The 22,905-nt window shown below is 46.5% G+C and overlaps 1 protein-coding gene across 2 annotated transcripts; it reads right to left on the minus strand.

Annotated features, from left to right (window-relative positions):
- Window positions 1-1,399: 1,399 nt before the first annotated feature.
- On the minus strand, window positions 1,400-22,151 carry C15H8orf76 (chromosome 15 C8orf76 homolog). 2 transcript variants are annotated; one of them, XM_029923866.1, is made up of 6 exons: window positions 21,995-22,151; window positions 19,076-19,171; window positions 18,207-18,350; window positions 12,250-12,704; window positions 6,843-6,975; window positions 1,400-1,744 (listed from the first exon to the last, which is right to left on the minus strand). In XM_029923866.1, the coding sequence occupies exons 1-6, from the start codon at window positions 22,109-22,111 to the stop codon at window positions 1,547-1,549; spliced, it is 1,143 nt and encodes a 380-aa protein (XP_029779726.1). In that variant the 5' UTR covers window positions 22,112-22,151; the 3' UTR covers window positions 1,400-1,546. The 2 variants fall into 2 exon arrangements, with proteins under 2 accessions (XP_029779726.1, XP_029779727.1); XM_029923867.1 differs by lacking the exon at window positions 18,207-18,350.
- Window positions 22,152-22,905: the final 754 nt, after the last annotated feature.

A 22,905-nucleotide genomic window follows, 5' to 3' on the forward strand; every position in this document is an offset into this window, starting at 1 on the left:
ATACCGATATAAAAAAGATAGTTCTGGCCCTGACTTTATGAGGTTTGAAGTGTATCATGACAAGACAGCAGGAAGACTCAGCAGGAAACGGTAAGGAGCAGGAAAGAGGGAAGCTTACAGCCCCTGGAGGTCAGACTTCCAGGAAGCTAGAAGGAGATGGAGACCTGAAAAGTGAACAGAACTAGCCCCGTGACCCGTGACGGGGGTGAGGGGAGGTACCAGACTGAGCGGCTGGTGTGAAGGCCTAAAGGCAAAAGCTAAGGCACATCTGAAGCTGGGGAGCTGGAAGCGGGGAGCCTGGGCTCTGTCCTGAGGGCCATTCACAGCGAGACCGCGAACCCCGTGAAAGCCAGTGTCTCCGCAACAGCCGCACCACGACTGTCACAGAGCAGGAGCTCCACAGTGACTGCTCACGACTCCATGAGTGGCTGGGGGGCAACGGGGACTGGTGGAGAGGTTTCCTTCCTTTGTAATGGTTCTAAAAATTGAAATGTCTGCTCCTGGTCCCAATCTTCTGTTTCACATCAGAGAAAAACGACAACTTGCCATTGCCGGTCAGGCTACCATACCTACTAAAAGAGCAGCCAAAACAGAGAAGGAGGTGTTTGTCTGTTTTAGAAAGGGGCCTGGAAAGGGGTGAGGCAGCAGGTGGAAGGGAAATCCTGATGATCCACCTCCTGACCAAGGGCTGGGATTCTCTTCCCTCTGCTGAATAAAAAGCTGTGTGGGACATCGGATGACGTGTTTGGTTTACTACTGAATCCCACGCCTCCTAAGGGAGCTCTTCTATCTCAGATGATCAGAGCGAGGTAATGGCCTTTTGTATCCAAGATGTTGGAGGCTGTGACTAATCCGTGGGGCCGGAAGGACAGCACCATCACCCTGCGAGACCGCGCTCCGTGCGCCTCGTGATTCTGTGCATCTGATGAGCCCGGCACCGACTGCCCTCCATTCCACACTATCTTTTCAATGATGTCTGCACAGCAAACAGCCCTCCAAAAGAGCCGGTTTCATCCCCTGGAGCACAAGGAGGTGTGTGGACTACTGCCCATTAGAGAAGGTCTCGCTCAGGGCTCCCCCCCCGGGAAGACAGCCCACCCCACGGGCACCTGCTGTTCAGGCCCACACCAAAGTCAGAATCGCAGACCTGGACACACCCTTCTTGGAAATGGCTTACTGCTACATTTCAACATTCTTTTCTTTCCCGAATTTACGTAAACAATGTGAATACGTGTACAGATTGTTAACACAGTTCGTTTTTAAAAGACCACAATACCTAAAAGCCCCTTTCATACACTCCCAACAGATTAACTTTTAAAGAGGTAGTAGGTCTAAGTGAATGGCAAAAATCTACAAAGAAAACAAAACCAAAAAGTCAAGACACTGAACACAGTAGAAATAATCTGGAAGAGAAGCCATTTTTATAAAACATAAATAATTATTTCAAATTCATTATAGTCAATGATTAGCAGTGCAGTCTGTCTGAAATAAACAAGAGCAATTAAAATAGGACAGGATGTTTTTTTGTTTGTTTTTAAAGGGTCCACTATGCCAACATTTGTATCTCTGTCTGGAACCGGTTTCCACAGGGACAGAAGTGGTCTTTGATCTTTCTGAACCATTTCTCTTCAAATTCCTTCGAAGATGCAATCACCAAGGCAGCCAGGGCTGTAGGGCCAGCACACTTCACCTCTGTGTGAACCTCGTCTTTTATTTTTTCTGAGACGATATCTTCTCCCATAACCTGTAGCAGGAGGAGGGGGAAAAAAACCCGTCCCAGTAAAAGGGGCAGCGCGTGCAGAATGGAAGACTCTGCTACTCATCAAGGGTAGAGGATTTCATACCAAAAAAAGCAGACTACTTTAGCAGCCAGGGGACGAGTCCAACAATTCCAACACATTGAAAAGCTGTTTGTTCAGAAGTAGCGCTCCGAGGACCACGTGCGTAAAATATCCGTATTTCTGCTCTTACCTTCCCCTGAGTGAACAAGTCCTGAAGTACTGATGCACGGTAGTAGTACGACTATTAGCAGCCTACAGAGAGCGCCAGGTCAACCTTCTTAAATCAAAGAGCACCTTCTGTTGGCAAGTGCTTCTCCCTCACTGTCAAATGGCCAGAAAGCAGAGCGGGGGCAGAATACAGCTGCTGGGGGTGGGGTGAGGGCACAGATTCTTCCTCTTAGAAGTTCTCCAAAGAAGTCAAAGACTGCAAACTGTCACTAGCAAGTAGCTGGGCCTACCCTTGGCTGACCCAGAAAGCCTTACTGCTCCGGAGATGCTGCACAAGCATGGCCTCTGAAGGCACAATACTGCCCCCTACTGGCCAGAGTAGGCCCAGATCCCGTGTCAGCTTCTCTGATGGGACGTGCAGACGTCAAGTTGTGGTCAGCTGGCACCTGACCCCACGAAGTGATCAGCCCGTCTTCAGTAAGGACAGTGAACTACACTTAAGTCCCAGCACGTTTCATACCATTGGCGTGACAGGTTAGGGAGCCATCTGGCAGGGATGCTATCGGGGGAATTTTAGTCACTTGGCTTTGGACTAGATGATGTCTAAGTTTCCTGCAAACCCTGAGATCCAGCGTGCCCATGAAGACTCAAATTATAATGGATTAGCAGCTCATTCAAAGAATGGTCTCCTCTGGCTTTAAATCTTCAAAGGCTACTTATTATTTGAGGAAAGAACTAATGAGAGGAACAGCTTAACCGGGCAACTGTCCGCGTTTATTAAAGCCTGGTATTTTCGGGGCACCTGGGTGGCTCAGTCCGTTAAGCGTCCGGCTTCGGCTCAGGTCATGATCTCAGTTTGTGGGTTCAAGCCCAGTGTCAGGCTCTGTGCTGACAGCGAGCTCAGAGCCTGGAGCCTGCTTCAGATTCTGTCTCTCCCTCTCTCTCTGACCCTACCCTGCTCATGCTGTCTCTCTCAAAAATAAATAAATAAAACATAAAAAAAAGAAAAAAAAAAAGAAAAGCCTAGTATTTTCATTAATTCTACGACGGTGTTTGTTTTTGTATTTTAACATTTCTGATGTCAAGAGGTACCTTACAACACAGAAGTTCTCTTTGGAGAACTTCGAAGAGAAAGAATCTGTGCCCTCACCCCACCCCATAGTATAAATGGCATCTTTTCTCTCGGTGACCCATCAAATAATGATGTGTCTTACAATTGGTGACTTCTTGCACCCAATGGAAGGTAGTACTTTAAAATCTGGGATATAACACCTAAAATCTTTTTTTAATAATAAAGAGAATTGAACAATAGTAATACCCAAACGTGCAATATTCCAAAAAGAAGGATTAGCAGGTGCATCACTGATAGGTTCAAAATATCTGCAACAATATTTGGCATATAAAAACATTTAAACTTCTGTATACCAAGAATTGTACATATACAATTCAGAAAACACTGCATAAAGGGCACCTGGGTGGCTCAGTCGGTTAAGCATCTGACTCCTGATCTCATCTCAAGTTGTGATCTCACGGTTCATGGAATCAAGCCCTACGTTGGGCTCTGTGTGGAGCCTGCTTGAGATTCTTTCTCCCTCTCTGTCCCTTCCCTGCTTGTATACTCTCTCTCAAAATAAACAAAGAAACATTAAAAAGAAAATACTGCGACATATAAAAGGTTAGTAAGCCTACTAGGGAGAGAGAGAGAGAGCTCTTAAAAATTAGTCAGATAAACAAAAACATACAAGTAGAATAATGAAGAAAAAGCATGACTAGTATTTCACAAAATATAAATGGCCAAACATATGAAACATATGAAAACACTGTTTATCTTAAAGAGCTCCTCAAAGAGTTAAACAAAAAATCACCATGTGACTCAGCAAATTCCACTGCTAGGTAGATACTCAAAACGTTTTAAGTCAGGAACTCAAACACATACTCGTATGCCAACGGCCATGGCAGCACTATTCACAAGAGCCAAGAGGTGGAAATGACACAAACACCCATCGACAGCGAAGGGACAAACACAACAGGGTGCGCGTGCACATGCGATGGAATCTCATTCAGACACAAAAATGAATGAAGTTCTGACACCTGCTACAAATGGACGGACCTTGAAGCATTACGTTAAGTGAAATAAGCCAGACATAAAAGGGCAGATATATGATCCCACTACTTGAAACATCTAGAAGAGGAAAATTCATAGACACAGAAAGTAGATTAGAGGTCACCAGGGGTTGAAGGGAGGAGGAATGGGAATTACTGCTTAATGGTTAGTTTCTCTTTGGAATGATGAACAGGTTTTGGAAACAGCAATGGCTGCACAGCACTGCATGTAAGTACTGGATTGCACACTGAACAATGATGAAGACGGCAACTTTTAGGTTACATATATTTTTTATCTTAAAAAAGCAGAGAAGGGGAGCTATTACAGAATGAAAGCGATGTAAGAGATAGAAGAACAAAATGCAATCTGTGGACCTTATATGGATCCTAATTCAAATAAAACTACTATAAAAAAGAGAAAGAAGTATGCAATGAAAGGATATTTAAGGACACGGGGCCCTGCTCATGTCGCAAAAGAAAATGAACAGAACGCAAAGTGAAATGCACACTATAATCTCAGTGAGGCCCCAGACACCTGTCTTTCTTAGAAAGCTCCACAGGTATTTCGCATGCATCGTGCCGGCGGAAGACTATGATCCCACTCAGTCCACAGGTCTGTCAAGCACGGCAAAGAGTATGAAGATGTTGAAGACATCCTGTACGGAGATCTTCCTTATGAGGATGACCTTGCTTACAAGGAAATCTAAAATCAAATTGAAAGGTAAGACGTATTCTTGTATTTTGTTTTTGTATTTTGATGCCCAAAGAGCTACCGATTCAAGCATTCACTCCACCTGAGCTCCGTTGCCACAGACAGGGACACTCAGGGACAGCTTCCTAGGGGATGCAGAACTTCAGCGGGGCCTTGGAGGATGGGAATGCAGTAAACAGGTGGAGACGAGAAACCCCGTGGCTAGTCTGTTAGAGGTGGCAGGTCAGTCTAGGGGACGTACAGGAGCTGTGTGAGGAACCACAAGGTCCTGAGTTCGGGGTCACTCTCCGGAAGGGCCTGGGTACCACAGGGAGGCGCCTACATTAGACCTGACCTCTGAGGTGATGGCTGACACAACTTCAGATATCGAGCATCAGGTGACAAGTTCAAGGCAATGCTGGGAGACACACCTGGCGGCAGCGCGCTGCAGACAGATCTAAGGGGACAAAGCAAGGAAGCGAGGACAGATGAGCCAGGACTGAGCCACACATGAGGTGATGAGGACGAGGGTGCTGGCAGTGCCAGAAATGAAAAGTGGCATGAAGGGTGGGCTGGGTGCCCAGTGGAGGTGAGACTGGAGAGGGCATGGCCCACAGCTGGTGAGCTCCCAGGTCCGGATAAAAGAAGGACAGACAGGACTGAGGAAAAGAAGGAAGTCTAGAACACAGAGATGGCTGTTGCCGACTCCTCTCCGCCTGGGACGACAGAAGGCTGACTGGGAAGCGTTCTGATGAGCAGCGTCACCCGAGACACTTTGTACTTGAAGAGACAGGAGGATCATCAGTAATTTCAGATGCATCACTCAGTAGGCAACTGGTCTGAGATGTGACAAAAGTGTTCCAAAGATGGGACTGGGGACACAGAGTGGAGGGTAATCAACCCAGAGGTGACAACTGAAACCGTGAGTGGAGTTAGGACTTCTGTGGGAGACAGGCAGAGAGGACAGAGAACCTAAGTGGGACCTCAGAGGATGTCGTTACTTAAGACACAGAGGAAACCAGAAGTCCCAAGAGGCGAGGAATATCAAGAATTCAGGAGAAAACCAGACTGGTGTGGCCTCTGGGGGGTAAAGGGGAGAGGGAACAAAAAGCGAGTGGTCAGGAGGCATGAACACCCCAGAAAGATGAAGGAAAGCTAAGACCACAGAAAGGCTACAGTGAACTTAGGAAGGACAGGCTACCTGCACACGTCCATGGGCTCAAGGAAAAGGGCCCTCGGAAGGGGAGAGGTTGAAAAAGGCTCAAAGAGAACAGACAAAAGGGCATGGTCCCATAAGAGGGAAAACAGGGTCCAAGTGGGAGCTTAGAAAGGAACCTGGCAATCGAGATAAGCAACCAATATTTCCTGAAAGAAAGACATCAGGATGGATATGGACAGAAGTTATTTCATGGGAGAAGTACCTGAACTGTCAAGTTTCAATTTCAAACTCAAGGGAACTGATGTGAATAACTTAAATACAAATGCAGATAATGTCCAAATGCTGTCTTAAGAAATTTCAACATCGTATTTTTAAAAGAGCTAATGAAGGTTAAAAAAAAACAGAACCCTGACATGTGAATTTCTCAACCACCGAGGTAGTAGGACCTCGGAGCAGAAAGTAAAATGGACCCGTAGCTAAACAGGCTCCAGTCTAGCTCTGCCGCTTAAAGTCTGACCTTAGGCAGGTCCCAACCTGTCTGAGTGTCACTCCCAGCTCTACCTGTCCCACAGGCTGTTATGAGTGTTGGGAGGACAAATGGACGAAAAATGTGCAGCAATGCTGCAAGAATGTCACCGTTCACTCCCATAAACAGCACTCAAAACACAATTATTGGGCATTGATGGTATTCAGGCAGGCAGGCACTAACAGGCACCAACGAGAAAATGAACCCGAGCCCTTGCCGCCAGCACGATGGAGAACTGGGTGCTTCCAGGGATTAAGTGATCAAACGGCTTGTAAAGCAGGGAGAGAGAGTCTTTTAAGTAGATGAGACTTGGCTGTTTTTTTTTTTTTTTTCAAACAGTGCTGGAGCCAGGAAAAATACCTCCGATGCCTCCTAGGTTCACAGAGAGCCCTGGGGGTTTATGCGAACACTCACCTCAGCTATCAACAGCAAAGTGTCTTCTTTGAAGCCGAACTCTTTCATTTTATCTTCAATTTCCTGCTGAGTCCTTAAGTTCTTCTCCAAAGCAAACGAGGTTTGCTGAGACTGGGTGAGCTGCAGCAAAAGCCTGAAAAACAGGAGTCCCAACATGTGGGCACAGGTAAGGGAAAGTGGAAAGGGCAGATTCCCCCAGAGCACAGGCATTCTGTGGGGCGGGAGGCACCCCAGGCCCAAGGAAGGCACCCATTCACCTTTACTGCAGTCCCTAAACTGCCTGGGAGAGTCATCTTTTCTAAAATTCACAGACTAAAGCGCCTCAAAGAAATCTTTAGAGAGCCAAACCTCAAAAGGGCTTTCTGGAGGAGTCGAGTGATTGAAAGCACAAACAATGTGGAGTGAAAAGGACAATCTTCCCAATCAAAGGCTCCTCCCCACAAAGTGCAGGGACGTGTTCCTTTGAAGTCAGTGTTCTGTGACCCTTCAATCTGCCTGAACCCACAGCAACTTGACCTCAAGGACTAATTAGATTCTCAAGTGTACTTCAATTACCCAAAGCAGGATCAAATCTTTGAGGGGGTCTCTGGTGACAACTTTGCAATTGCCTCACCTTTAACTTTCCCATCGTGTTCCTAACCTGGTCTTCTCTCTTCTCCCCCGTCCTGTCCTCCTCATGTGGCTCCTTCACTTTACTGTTTATTTAATTTTTTTTAGACAACATATTCTCTTCTTAAAAATTTTTTTATGTTTATTTACTTATTTTGAGAAAAAGAGCAAGAGCAGGGGAGGAGCAGAGAGAGAGAGAGAGAATCCCAAGCAGCCTGTGTGCTGTCAGCACAGAGCCTGAAGCGGAGCCCAATCTCACCAACTGAAAGATCATGACCTGAGCCAAAATCAAGAGCTGTAAGGCTGAACCAAACAGATGCCATGACAGGCTTAGACAGCCTCTAAGCTAGAAGGCCTAAGGTCAGTCGCTCCGCTCGGGAACCATTTGGCCATTTGGCAACCATGTGGCCATTTGGCAGTCATACACTGCCCGGGGGTATCCAATCAGGAAAGCCCAGCTACCTCACCCCACATTCCTAAGGGTAAGGCCTGCAGATGGGAACTTTAGATAAGACCCTGTTACCTAGTGTTAAAGCTAACCCCAGAGTCACCAAACAAGACCCTGAACTCGCTCTGTAATTGGTTAATTTCAAAGATGCCCTAAATGTTGTGGTTGGGTCCCGCCAAAAGTAACGAACGCTCTGAACAGTGTGTATGGTTAGAGCTGCTGCCAATACTGTTGTACCATTATAATTGGGTCACTGTACCTATGTCACGATTTCTTGTAGCTCCCCCTTCCCAAACCCCATAAAAACCCTACTCAGCCCTTGCTTGGGGCTCTCAGCACGGATCCACTGCGTTGGTGAAGGCTGTGAGACCGAGCCTAAGCCGTAATAAAACTGCCCTTTGCTTTTACATGCGTGCCTCGGTCTCCCGGGCGGTTTCTGGTTTTGGGGTGATATTAAAATCTTGGGCATTATAGAGCCAGACACGCCTGACTAACTGAGCCACCCAGGCGCCCCACTTTATTGTTTTTTAAAATATCCAATGTGTGGCCTTTTACAGGTCCCCTCTGGCCTGACTGGTCCCTACTGCTATTCCCAGAAGCACTCGGCTCTCCTGTCTTGAAGAATGGACCCCTCACTGTTCTAAGCATTAGGAGAAACTGGTGAGCAAAACAGAGAGGTTCCTATTGCATGGTGTGGAAGAAGAGAGATCACAAATAAGTAAGAGGATTTTAGGAGTGAGGAGTGCTGTGAGGGGAAAACAAATCCAAGTAGGGTGGATAAAGTGTCTGCTTCAGCTGCGGCAGTGAAGGAAGGCTTTTCTGAGTAACCACTCAGGCTAAGACCCACCCAGTGAGCCAGCCACACAGTATCTGGGGGAAGGAGGCCCCGACACATGAATTAGCTTGACATGTTTGCCAATCTTGCAGACCACTGTGGCTGGACCGGAGAGACAAACAACTGGTGAATGAGGAGAAAAAGGCCAGGCCAACAACGGAACATTTCGCAGACCATGGAAGGGAGCATGGCGGTTACGTGGGCGCGGCAGGAAGTCGCTGGAGAATGTGGGCAGAGAGAACGCTTTGACCCACTTTCCCCGACTCACTCACACCGGTTTATGGTACCCACTGGCCTCTGGGAACATGGACATTTGGGACTCATTTTCTCTTACGTACTTGCTTTCTCCCTCTTGCCCCTAAAAGTACTTGAAAACACAGCTTACACCCACCCACTTCCGTGTCATGTTCATTCAGCCCTCTGCCATCCGCCTTGTCACCCATTGCTACTGAAACTGCCTTCTCAAAGGCCACAAATGACCTCCTCAGTGTCAAATCCTCTTCTCAGAATCAATCCGACCTGACTTCTCACCGTCACCTGGTTGCTAATCCCCTTCCTGAAGCCCCTTCATCTCTAGCTCCCGTCTTCTGAGTTCAGCTCCTCCTAGGGAAGAGCTCCCGCTGGGCGTCCTACAGGCACCTGAATCCCAGCACATTACACTGAAATCTTGATTCCACCCTAAGCCTGCTCTGCTCTTCCTCCTGTGTGTCATGTCTCAGGAAAGGTGCCACCATCCACCCACACACCCGAGGGAGACTCCTGACTTATCCTGAACTCCTCTGCGACCCTCCTCCCTCCTCGTCTTTTCCACAGCCTCAGCTGGTCCCCAAGTCCTATCGACCTTCCTGCAGTGGCTGCAGTTTCCTCATATTGCCACTGCACTGAGCTAGGTCAGGTCCTCACTGCCACCCACCGAGGACTCCACAGCTCCTTCAAGGTGTCCCAGGAGAGCAACACCTTCCTCTAATACATCCTCAGCCACCAGATCTCGCTCTTATTTTTTTTTTTAAGTTTTATTTATTGAGAGAGAAGGAGACACAGCATGAGCAGGGGAGGGTCAGAGAGAGAGGGAGAGACAGAATCTGAAGCAGGCTCCAGGCTCTGAGCTGTCAGCACAGAGTCTGATGCGGGGCTCGAACCCACGAACCATGAGATCATGACCTGAGCCGAAGCTGGATGCTCAACCAACTGAGCCACCCAGGAGCCCCCAGATCTCACTCTTAAAATCACAGCTCTTGTCACACCACTCAGGACATTTAAAACCTTCAAATACTATTCAGGCCTTCAGCTTAAGAACCAAATTCTCTAAGATGACACTTAACATCATATGCTAATAGAAGAACGAACTTTACCAAATGCTCGCCACACAGTGTGCACTACACCAAGTCCTTCAGACACTCAACTCTCACAACCCCACGAAGAAGGCATCTCCCCATTTCTCCATGAAGGTGAAGACGAAGAAACTGGAGATCTGAGAGTGTACTTTGTGCCAGGTCAGACCTCAAGCAAGTGGAGGAGTCCACACTCGTTCGCTAATAATTTATCAGGTCCTTACAACGAGCTCTGCCTTGGAAACCCTCCTCCTCTCCCTCTTCCCCCACCTCCCCCTCCGCACTATGCCATCCTGGGCTCGGGGTCTCCAGCTGCCTCTCCGGAGCCACCACCAATGCTCTGTCACGGCAGCAGACTGCGTGACCACAGTGCCACCCCATGGACTCTGCTTTCGTTCTCTTTACCCAGTGTGCTTCTTCTCAGCTGGGGAATATTACAGAGTCGGCAGGTATTCTAGAAAGAACACAAGCTCTGGGGTCAGAGGCCTGGGTCAAGGTCATGGCAGCACTTCATAACTGTGGCCCTCTGCGCAGAAATCCACGGTAGTCTCCTGGTGCCCACGGCGGGAATCCGGCACCCTCCCCGGGCAGCAGCGGGCACGGACATGAAGCAGCGCTCGCGAACCACGCGGAACTCGTTTCTCCGGACAGCTGAGCGAGGCCGGGCACTTTGAGCAGCAGCAGCATCGCTCCCCCTGCAAAGGCGCCCTTCTTCCTCCTACACTGACCTGCTTGCGTCACCGGCCCCACAAGGTTCTGCTCACACTACGGACACCCTGTTGGCGCCTGTGCTGCCTGTCCCTGACGATACAGTGTTTCCCCCGACAGAGCACACAGTGAGTGCTGGCAAGAAAGGGCCTCTTTCTTCAACCATCTCTATGATCCCAGCGCCCAGCAGGTGCCTGGCACACCACTGCCGTTCAACGTACTTCTGAATTAAAAGTAACGTAGTCAAGGCCAAAAAACTGCTGAATACAGTTTACAATTTGCCAAATAGATACCACTTCTCAGCAAGCCTCACTCTTAATATTTCTTGAATTCTCCAGAGTTAACAACAACAACAACCACACCACTCTGTTTTGGGGCATCATTTGAGACCTAAGCAAATTTGTTTCTCTCCTAAATTACAGAATTGGTCAAGCATATGCTCCCCTTTCCCTTAAACTCTATTACGATGGTTTAAAGTGTTCACAGCACATAAACCATAGGAATTCTCTGTAGAATGAATTTTTATTCATATTAATAGTGATTCAAACACAAGAGCAGATTTTTTGTCTGCAGATTTCCATAGGACCTACCAGTGAAAAATTCCTGGTTTAAAACATCTCTTCCCTCCCCTATGATCCAGCAATAGCACTGCTAGAAATTTACCCAAGGGACACAGGAATGTTGATGCATGGGGGCACATGCACCCCAATGTTCATAGCAGCACCGTCAACAGTAGCCAAGTCATGGAAGGAGCCTAAATGTCCACCAATTGACAAACGGATCAGGAAGATGTGGTTTATCTATACAATGGAATACTACATGGCAATGAGAAAGAATGAAATCTGGCCATTTGTGCAAGGGTGTCATGCTAGTGAAATAAGTCAGGCAGAAGAGGACAGATACCATATGTTTGCACTCATATGTGGAATAGGAGAAACTTAACAGAGGACCATGGGGGAGGGGAAGGGGAAAAAACAGTTAAAGAGAGGGATGGAGGCAGAGAGAATCTGAAATACTAAGGGTTGATGGGGGTGGGGGAGAGGGGGAAATGGGTGATGGGCATGGAGGGGGGCACTTGTGGGGATGAGCACTGGGTGTTATGTGGAAACTAACTTGACAATAAACTATAAAAAAAAATAGAATAAAAAGTTAAATTTAAAAATAAATAAATAAATAAATAAAATACCTCTTTCCCTTTGTCAATGTTTTATCCATTTACTTTTCATAATTTTACTGTTTTACAGTTTTAACATTTTATCTTGAATAATGATACAAATTATAGTCTGGAGCAAATATACTTTTGTTTCTCTTACAGACTAAAAGGACAAGTTCAAAGGATTCCACCTGGACTACAGGGAAAAACCTCAGAAGTCTATCAAATGGCCAGCCTAGAACTTTCTGAAGCTCAAAACTAGAAAAACAACACCTTCCCTCTAGGCGTAGTGCCATGTGTTGTTTAATCCGTCCTCCGTTTACCTGGTTCGTATAAGGGAGGCACACGCTTTCACCCGGGCCTCCAGCAAGACGGCCTCTCTGCCTGCCACACAGCTCTGAACACTTCCCAGAGCGCTCTCATTCTTCTGCTCAGTACTGCCGCTTGCTTCCACAGAAAACACAGGGTTCTCGGGCAACGTTTCAGGAAAACACAAAAAGCAGTCTTTTCCCGGGTGTGTAAAGGCAGATTGGATGGACTTGTCACTGAAGGTAGAACGAGTCTGTTTTTGAGATGACGCACACGATGCCGATGGAGCTGGCCCCAGACTCAGGTAAGCCTCTGCCAATTTGCCCCAGTTCCAAGGATCGAAAGGATGCAAAGAAATCAGTTTCTGTAGGCAGAGAATTGTTTTCTCCAAGTTCTGCAGACTTGAACAAATAGCATACTGGAGCTGGAGCACAGTGGTTAGATGGTCTGTATTAGTTGCTTTATTTTCCTAGGGAGAAAAAAAAGGTGTAACTTTATTATTTTTTAGGATTCTATTTTTGGGGTAACTGTGTGGCTCAGTTGGTTAAGCATCCGACTTTAGCTCAGGTCATGATCTCACAGCTCGTAGGTTTGAGGCCCGCATCGGGCTCTGGCTGACAGCTCAGAGCCTGGAGCCTGCTTTGGATTCTGTGTCTCCCTCCCTCTCTGCCCCTCCCCAGCTCACACTCTGTCTCTCAAAAATAAACATTAAAAAAAATTTTAAGATTCTATTTTTAAGTAATCTCTATACCCAACATGGGGTCCAAACCCATACCCTGAGACCAAGCTCCACCAACTGAGCCAGCCAGGTGCCCCAGAAGTTAAAAACTTTAAACTGCAGAACCTTTTCCATGTAAAAACGGAGATGCTTAAAAACCTAAGTTGTGTGTGTTATAACTTAGAATTATCTCTCAGTAGCTACACAAGAAGAGAGAACTAAGTTTTAAGACGTAAACAGAGAAATATATTCTACCTACCAAAATAACCATCAGAAATTCCCAAACATTTCTGGCATAACCATAACATAATTCCTGGCACAATGTCCTGACAAAATTCAGCACCAAAAACGTAAATGTTTATCTTCAATTTTTAAGGTCATCCTTATTGTCTTAAGCCAGACGGCTGAAAGACCCAAGCCGACTCTTTTGTACCCTGGGCTAATGGTTCCATTTTAATATTCCAGGCTTCCTAAAAATCCAAATGGTAATTTCCTTGAGGATTCGAATGGACTCCACTCCAAATGTGACTTGGCTTAGATATCTTAAACAGGATAGCCCTGAAGCTCTCAGGGCCTCATGACGCATCATAATTGAATCCAAATGCCGTCCCTGGTAACGATTACGAAGGCCAATTGTTTTTGGCCAGAAGGGGTTGCTTGGTTTCCTTATGATCAGAAAATCCTTTTTAAGTTCTCTTTAACCAGGGTCACCACCTCTCGCCTAACTTGCCATTCGGCAAAAGCCCTGTGGGTTAGGGAAAAAAAGGCTTCTTTCTCTACGTTAAAGTCTATAAGGAGCAGATGGCAGACTAAAATTACCTTTCAGTTCACTTTAAGTCTAAAGGAAACCTGGTCCTAGAGGCATCCAGATCGAGCTCCTTCACAGAATTACACGGAGCAGGAAATACAAGTAAAACTACCCAGGTGCAGCCTCAAGAAACCGGCCAGCGAGGGGAAAGCTTGGGGAGGATTCCAAATATTTATACATCAAGTGAGAATGTACAGAATAAAGCTTCATGCAACCTATTTAGTGACGCTGTACCTTCCCGATGACAGAATAGGTCTGGTTTTATTACCATTGTTTAGTATTCTGTCCTTCCTAACCATGAGGTTCCAATTTTGGTTTTGCCTTTTTATTTTTTTAAACTCATCAGGGGCGCCTGCGCCTAGGTGGCTCAGTCGGTTGAGCATCTGACCTCGGCTTGGGTCATGATCTCGCAGTTCATGGGTTCGAGTCCTGCATCAGGCTTTGTGCTGACAGCTCAGAGGCTGCAACATGCTTCAGAGTCTGCGTCTCCCTCTCTCTCTGACCCTCCCCTGCTCACTCGCTGTCTCAAAAATAAATATTAAAAAAAATTAAAAAATAAAACTCATCTATTTCAACCTTAGTCAGTCTTGATCACACACAAAATTTTTTCTGAAGTTTTGCCTTCAGAAATTTTCTACAATTTTCTTTGCCTTTTTTAAGTTTTATTTTAATTCCAGTTAGTTAGCATATAGTATTATATTAGTTTCAGGAGTACTATAATTAAGAGTCTGTTTCTTATTTTAACTCTTTTTTCTCCCTCAAAAGGTTTTATTGTCAATGCTGAATTCCTAAGAGCAGAGCACCTCGGAAGTAACACATGGTTAGTAACTAAGTAATACGTCTTCATGTCTTTTATGTATAAGGAGAGCAACACATACAGGCTTTAAGAGAAGCTACCTGTCTTCTATAAGTAGTCCAAGTGCTTTATGCTCTTTAATAACGTTTCAGATTTCCAATGTATGTTGGGGTAGAGGCTGTTACATACAAACCATGATTTTGATGGGAGAGTTTTTGTAACAGATAGTAACTCTCTCCGAATTAAAGTCCATTTAAATGACTGTGTGGGGGTACCTGGGTGGCTCAGTTGGTTAAGGGTCCAACTCTTTATCTCAGCTCAGGTCCTTTTTTTTGTTTGTTGGTTATTTTTGAGAGGGAGTGTGTGTGAGAGAGTGTGAGCAGGGGAGGGGCAAAGATAGAGGGAAACACAGAATCTGAAGCTGGCTCCAGGCTTTGAGCTATCAGAACAGAGCCCAATGTGGGGCTTGAACTCATGAATCATGAAATCATGACCTGAGCCAGTCAGATGCTTAACCGACTAAGCCACCCAGGTGCCCTGTCAGCTCAGGTCTGGAGATCAGGGTCCTGAGCCCCATGACGGGTATAAAGTCTACTCCTCTTTTTTTTTTTTTTTTAATAGAGAGAGAGTGAGAGAGAGGGAGGATCTCAAGCAGGCTCCACAGTCAGCATGAAGCCCGACTCAAGGCTCAATCTCATGAACCATGAGATCATGACCTCAGCCAAAATCAAGAGTTGGATGTTTAACTGACTGGGCCACCCAGGCCCTTCTGGGCATGAAACTTATAATCAATCAATCAATAAAAATAAATGACTTTGTGTGATTTTTCCAGAATAATGCAACTCCTTTTGAAATGCCATAATGATGAGGACAGTTAATATTTATCGAGTGCTAACATATGCCAGGCATGATTCTAAGCGCTTTACTCATTTAATTCTCGTGATGATCCTTTGAAACAGATTCCATTACTATGCCCATTCTATCTATAGATGAGGCAACTGAGTCACAAAAGGAAAGTCAGAGACCTTGCCTGAAGTCACCCAGCTAGTAAGCAACAGAGCTACAGTCACACTAGAAGTCACAGAATACAGCTTCTTTTCTTCTATTTATTTATCTAAAGTAGACTTCATGCCCAGCGCGGAGCCCAACTCAAGGCTTGAACTCATGATCCTGAGGTCAAGACCTGAGCTGAGATCAAGAGGTGGATGCTTAACTGACTTGGCCACCCAGGTGCCCCAAGGGTACTTTCCAAGAGCTGACACATGCTTACTAGGTGAACAGTGTACATACAGGGTATGGCTATGCTCCCACCGTCACCTTAGCATTGAACCCAGAGCTGGGCACGTGGTGGGACTGAAATACATGTTTGTAAAATGCATACATTTATTTATTTTTAATGTTAGTCATTTTTGAAACAGAGTGAGCAGGGGAGGGGCAGAGAGAATGGGAGACACAGAATCTGAAGCAGGCCCCAGGCTCTGCATTGTCAGCACAGAGCCTGACATGGGGCTCGAACTCACAAGCTGGGAGATCATGACCTAAGCCACCCAGGTGTCTCTAGAGTGCGTAATTTTAAGAGTCATTTACCATCAGAAAGCTATGTCCTTACGACAGCTTATCACATGAGCGCATCAGCTACTATAAGATGTTTAAATTATTTAAAGAAATAAAAAAATACAAATAAATTCCATTACAAATTCTGTCTAAAAATCACTGAGAGGTGAATTAGAAGTTGTGAGCATAAGGGGAGCCTGGGTGGCTCAGTCAGTTAAGCGTCCGATTTTGGCTCAGGTCATGATCTCACAGCTTGGCTCCTGAGTTTGAGCCCCACATCAGGCTCTGTGCTGACAGCTCAGAGCCTGGAGCCTGCTTCAGATTCTGTGTCTCCCTCCCTCTCTGCCCCTCCCCCAAGTGCACTCTGCCCCTCTCTAGCTCATGCTCTGATCTCCCTCTCTCAAAAATAAACATTAAAAAAAAAAAAAAAGAAGAAGCTGTGAGCATCTAAAATGTTCACATCCTGATAGGAACCCCAGGACTAGCTGTCTCCTCTGTCCACGGCGGTATTCTGGCCTGCCCCCTACAGAACAGGAAAGGACAACAGCTACCAAGACACAAACAGAAATAGACCAGAGCTAATAACAAAAGACCAGGGTCTATAAGTAGGGAAGAGATTTTAAAAATAAAACATGGGGCTCTAGGAAATGAGAAACTATGCAAATCGACAGGGTCTGCTGGGATCATGTGAAGAGACCCAAAGAAAGGGTAACGTCCCCGGGCCTGTCCTGCTGGTCCCTTCCCCAACACGGTGTCTAGAGGCCTGACGAATACTTCTCAACGTCCTGGCAGGGGAGCTGAAGGGCTTCCACTTGGTCCTTCCTCTGGCCTGGTGACATCCCAGGCAACGGGACCTGGCCACAGCTCCTTCTCTGAGCCCCAGAAACACAGAACTAAGCTGGAGGGAGCCACAAAAACAACCCAGACGCTAACACCACTGCCACTGCCTTCAGCAGGGTAGGAGATGTGCAGGAGACGCCAGGAAGAGAGAGGTGACAGAAGAGCACGGAACAGGAACGAAGGACGGGTGACTGAGGTCTAGAAAATCCACTGAAAGGGCCAAAGCTGTTGTTAATTTGTAGACCCGGGAGACAGAGTCCACCTAGTTCACCGTGCCCTGCGCTTCCCGAACCAGGTAACTTTACCTTCCGGCTTAAGAATTAACCCGCACTCATGAGAGAGGAGAAAAGAAGGCCAAGACACAGCTGCTTTCCACATTCTACTCGCAGCGTCCACGGTTTCCCCTCACTGCCAGGGGCTGGGGCGCTGGGTGATGAACCCCACTGGCGAGCAAATGTGGAGATCTCTCTTAGTTGATGACATGAAGAGGACAGCTCAATGGCATGAATACTTTAGGCTGACCTCTGTTCGGCTGCATCCGCGGGGTTCAAGATCAGTGCCCTGACGCCTCGTTAATTTCCTCTGAGGAAGTAAACTGGTCACCCATAACCTAAGACTGGTCAACTTAGACCAGCCCCCATATACAATGTACACAATGGCGCGCACACACACCAGAAGTAAACCAAAAATGCCATCATCTGAAAACAAAAACAGGCAGAATCTAGAATTGCAAATAGCTGCTTTTCTTTATCCCTTAAAAAAGGGATTCTACAAATTCCATTAATAAATAAAAAAGGCTGAAAAAAATAGAATAAAAAAGGCTGTTAAGCTTGGCTCAGTGTATACTTAGGTGTGGGTTTTTTTGGTAACTTGTTTTCTTGTTTACAAAAGTAATCCATGATCATTGTAGAAATTTTGGGAAATAAAATCTAAAAAAAATTGAAATTACTGATGATCCTTCTACTCTGAATATTTACTCCTCACAAGAAGAAAACCTTTACAAATGAGATTTTCAGGCAATGAAGAACTTTTGAGCATAACACAGAAAGAAAAAATATTACAAGAAAGTGATTGTCTAGAGCTCTGGACTTTTGATCCTAATAAAATTCTTACACCATTGACAATCTTCATCTACTCATCCAACCCCACAGATTTTGCTGCTAGCGAGAAGTTGTTCTTTGTTTTGTCTGTTAGAAAATAAACTATTCGACAATCCCAGGACAAGCAATGGAGACGCAGCGATGAAACCGCTTACCAAGTTGGCGGCGACCTCCAGCGCCTCGGCGGCCCTTCCCAGGCGCACCAGACACCGCGCCCGGCCTTCCTGGACGTCCCTTTTCAGGGCGAAATTTGTAGACGGCAGTTTTTCCGAGATGCTGGAGTACTCTAGCAGTGCTTTCTGCCAATTATTTGGGACATAAAGGAAATGAAGAGAAGGGATGAAAAGAGAGGCGAAACTACAGCAGAAAAAAGGATTCAGTGATAGGGATGATTTTTTTTTCGTGGCAAAAGGTAATATTACAAAGGACTCTGCAATGAACTAAGGAGAACTTGAGTATCTGTCAGTACTGCTTTCTAAAAACTAGAAAAGAGACGGCCAGCGAAGATAACCAACACCACCATGGAAAATATATCACCGTATGGTAGCAAAGCACCCCGGGGCCCAGCTCACCAGGCTTTGAATCCTGATTCTGCCACTAACTCGCTATATATAACCTTCCTTTTTTCATCAGCAAAATAACAAAGGGACTCTTGTGAAGCAGAAATGAGATTTTATGGGTCGAGCAAGCTGGTACCTAATTATTAGTTCTTTCTTTTTCTTACACATTTTGGGGTGCTTTGCTCCTCTGACCCCCGAGGCATCTGCAGTAGAGGGTCCCACAGAATGAGGAGATAGACAGCCGGGGGAAGCAGACCTGCAAGGACCCCAGGAAGATCCTGTACTGCAGTGACAGGAAACTAAACAAATGATAGAACAGGACAGAGATTTGGGATTCTGAGATTACAGACACCTGCCACAAAAGGCTAACTTCATCCTCACAAACAACACACTCGTAACTGATATGCTGTAACTGAGTAAGAGCCTATTTCAAGTAGCACAACCTTAGACATGCTCAATTCTACCTGATACTCCTGTCGTCTGTAGGCGAGGTCCCCTTTGAATTTCTTCAGGGTTAGGGCTTCGACATCATCGCTGCTCTCCGTTTCTTCATAAAACCACTAGAAATTGCGAAAATAGCATATTATAGAGAATTAAGTGATACTTTTCCACCTCATACTCCAGTAGAAGCAATTTCCCATATATAATTGATTAGACCTCAAAAAGAAAGATCCTTTCTTAGGATGAGACTCACAGGAAAATCTGTGTGATAAGGAGAATGACAATTTTAGTGATGGCTCAGCTTTTATTAAATTTTTCGTAACTTACCCATGATATGGAACGTCTCAACTGAAAAAGAAGTACAGGCCTATTTCTATCTATAGTATTTCAAAACGGGGTTGTGGATCCTGGGAAGCTACATTTTAACTAGGACAGTTCAAAAATTCTTTTTTTTTTTTTAAGTTTACTTATTTATTTTGAGAGAGAGAAATGGAAAGAGAGAGGGAGAGGAGAAAGAAAGAGAATCCCAAGTTGGTTCCATACTGTCAGCACAGAGCCCAAAGTGGGGCTCGAACTCACAAACCATGAGATCATGACCTGAGCCAAAATCAAGTGTTAGACGCTTAGGTTGACTGAGCCATTTAGCTGTCTCTTGAACGCTTCTTTAGGCTGACATATGTTTCCCTGTAGAGACATTTTTAGAGTGGTCGGAACAGGTATTGACAATTCTTTATGGAAAGGATACAGGAAAAAAGAATTATCTTTATAGTGCTTATTATGAAAATGTTGTAAAAGCAAAAAGTAGAATCTAACCAAAGAGGCAGAAGTTAAGGCTGAAAAGTAGGTTTCCATGCAATCAAATGCCAAAGACCAGTAGGAAGGAAGTTGGAGTAAATGCCCATCTGGAATATTGTATTCCCTTTTCTACTGATTTAAACCTTATGGATAGAAAGGAAAGTGAACTGGGAGTTTCTGGTTAGTGAATAAGAACATGAACATGAGAAAACAGGTGTAACAAGAAGCAGTCTGTGCGCCAGAGTTTCCAGCTCCAAAGCAGTAACTCGGCCTCCCTTTTCCTCACAGAAAAACACACACACTGAGGCTGAATGGGGTCCAGCCCCAGGCAAGTGCCATTCAAACGCAACTGCATTTGCAACAGTTCCACCAACACGTCCACATTGCTTGGTTCCTAAAAGAGGGTTCTAGGTTTCTAGAAGAGTCGCCTGGCTATCACTGCCCTCCTACTAACTTAGTGCAATCATTTCTCTCCTGAGCCTGATCCATCACAGCGAAGAAAGTTGGCAACTGCTGTTTTTCTGTTGTCCCTGAAGGACTGCGTAAGTCAACGACAGTCTACTGTACTGAACCCATGATTTTCCTCCGTGCGGAGGCCACTCTCCAGTCACAGCGCCAAACCCAACTGCCTGACTGCGAACCTTCCATCCAATCGTCATGATCCCACTGGGAGACGGTCAAGCAAAAAGGGGCTTTCGAATGACTGTTTTTACTCTCCCACCTAACCTGCGGGCCCACAACAATCCAGAACAGGGATGCCCTCAAACCCTTTCTGGTAAAAGGAGGGGAGATCTGAGAACAAGGGGGGGTACTAAGAGGTGAAGCACTGGATATGCCAACCCCCATCATGTGCAAAACAGGGACAACAGAAACCTACCCCAAGCTCCCAGTTTTCCACCCAGGGAAACCAACATGACCTGGGGAAGGCCTCTCTGGCTCACGAGTGGTGATCTTCGCGTTTGACTTTCTAAGTGCACAGCACATCACCCCTGACCAGGTCTCTCTCCCATTGCACCCCGCAACAGCCCTGGGCGCCAGCAAATACGATTTTTCCCAAATGACGAGGAAGGAACTGACACCTTGAAAGGCAAACGGTAAAGCCCAGGCCAGAATTCAGGGGCCTATCTCATAACTATAGCTTTTGATGCTGCACTTCTATGACTTCTTCCCAAGCCCATTCCTGTTCTTAGTCTACACGATCAACGCTGAAAGGATGTACAGGTAAGGAGAAAAGCAAAGTGAAATAAAACAAACATATTTCAGTAATTACTGAGCGCCTGAGGTCTCTACAACGGTTTCAAGGAAAACTGAAGACCATGCCTATAAAGGAACCGTGCACAGTGCCGGAACAGGTACGTTTTTGACAGTGAGCTGAGTTTTACACCTATGCGGTAATACAAAATAATATTTTACTAATTCAAAACATTCACGGAGTTTGCTATTATGAACAAAAACTGCCAGGCACCGTAGAGGACGTAAAGTCAAGCACCCACTCTGCCTGGGATCATTTAGCACTCCGGGTCCAAGAGCTTGACGCTCCTGACAAGGGCTGTTAACACAAACTAAATGGAAACGGAAAGTAGTCAAACTATTTGCTTCAAAGGAGGAAATCAGAAAAGACTTCCTGGAGGAGGCAGCGTTCAAGGTGCGCTCTAAGAAATAAGATACAATGGAACGGAATTGACCCTGTGAGCAGGGCTGACAAGGGCTGAGGGAATTCACCAACCAAGGGCAGGCCAGTGGGCGGAGCGGCCAGCGGGCGGGGCGTCGCTGCTGGCCGCGCGGACAACAGTTCAGTTTTGGAAAGTGGGCGGGGGCCGGATGTCGGGGGTCCCAGTTGTAGAATCAGTATGGCCTGGGGAACCGTAGAATCAGGGCGGGGGCGGCACGTGATATCAGCGAGCCTTGGGGGAGACCCCCCCCCTCAAACGCCCGGTACGAGTTAAGCGCCGCCGGAGCGGAGCCGACAGGCCGAGCCCTCCAGGTGGGGCTCGAGAAACGCCGGCCTCGTGGGGAGAGAGGCAGGGCAACGCGAGGGGCGGCCCGGCACGGCGGCGGGCGCTGGTGCCGCGAGGAGCTCCCCAATCCGGACCTCGAAGGCCGAGGTCGGCGGTCCCGGCAGAGGCCAGCAGGCCCCGCCCTCTCACCTGCGGCTCGCAGTGTTTGGCGCGATAGGACGCCGGCGGTCCAGGCCGCCGCTCCCGCCTCTCTTCGAACACGGAGTCCTCGAACTCACCCCCCAGCCACCAGCACCCAGTCTCCATCCCGCGCCCAGGGCCGGGCTTCGGGAGTGGGCGGAGTCTAGAGCGGCGCCCAAGTGCGGGCCAATGCGGAAGGGGCGGAGCCGCCAAGGCCAGAGCGTGGCATGCTGGGGCTTGTAGTCTCTGGGCAGGGAGCCCAAAGCGGGAATTGGACTGCTGCTGGGGTGGAGTCCCGGTGGAATAGATTTTTATCTGACTCACAAACTGACGCAAGTGGGGAAAGGAGTTTTTGACTTATCCGTTTCAGGAGATGGACAGAGATCCTTATGTGCACGCCATGAAAAAGCAGGCTCCAGGGTAGTTTTTTTAAAACTCATGGGTTCCATTTTTTTCATCACTGAAGATATTTGTGACGCTGTGTTAAGCACAGTTTTTGCACTTTACATCCTCTCCTAACAACTTATGAAAGGCACAATGATTCCCACTTTGCAAATGAAGTATGCTGCTTAGGATCAAGTTTAACGTGGCTAAGAGCTGGGAAAGACAAACGAATCTTTAGTCCCCATGTTTAGGGAAAAGAGACACCACCACCAATAACAAAGACCAGAGTAATTCACGCATTTATAGAATAGAGTACATTAATTTACTCTGGATGCTCGATCAAGGATCATTAATTTTACTTGGAGAAAAAACACCAAACTCCAGAAGTGTAAAATTAACATTTACTAGAGTTCTTATACTTTCAAGATACTGCTTGAGACTAGAAAATCGAAATTATTGACAGAATACTGGCCAATATGGCACAACTCAATATTACTGTGACATATTACACAGCGGGTTTTCCCTGGTTTTCCTAC

The sequence above is a fragment of the Suricata suricatta genome, chromosome 15 (genome assembly GCF_006229205.1).
Source record: "Suricata suricatta isolate VVHF042 chromosome 15, meerkat_22Aug2017_6uvM2_HiC, whole genome shotgun sequence".
Taxonomy (NCBI): Eukaryota; Metazoa; Chordata; class Mammalia; order Carnivora; family Herpestidae; genus Suricata; species Suricata suricatta.

What these genes read in the sequence shown, in the direction of transcription:
- C15H8orf76 (XM_029923866.1), bottom strand. Translation starts at nt 22,111, where the DNA reads ATGGAGACTGGGTGCTGGTGGCTGGGGGGTGAGTTCGAGGACTCCGTG. An exon ending in CCAAACACTGCGAGCCGCAG is followed by an intron (nt 19,172 to 21,994) that starts GTGAGAGGGCGG and finishes CGCAATTTCTAG; the next exon opens with TGGTTTTATGAAGAAACGGA. An exon ending in GCCTCCCTTATACGAACCAG is followed by an intron (nt 6,976 to 12,249) that starts GTAAACGGAGGA and finishes CCTGTTTTTCAG; the next exon opens with GCTTTTGCTGCAGCTCACCC.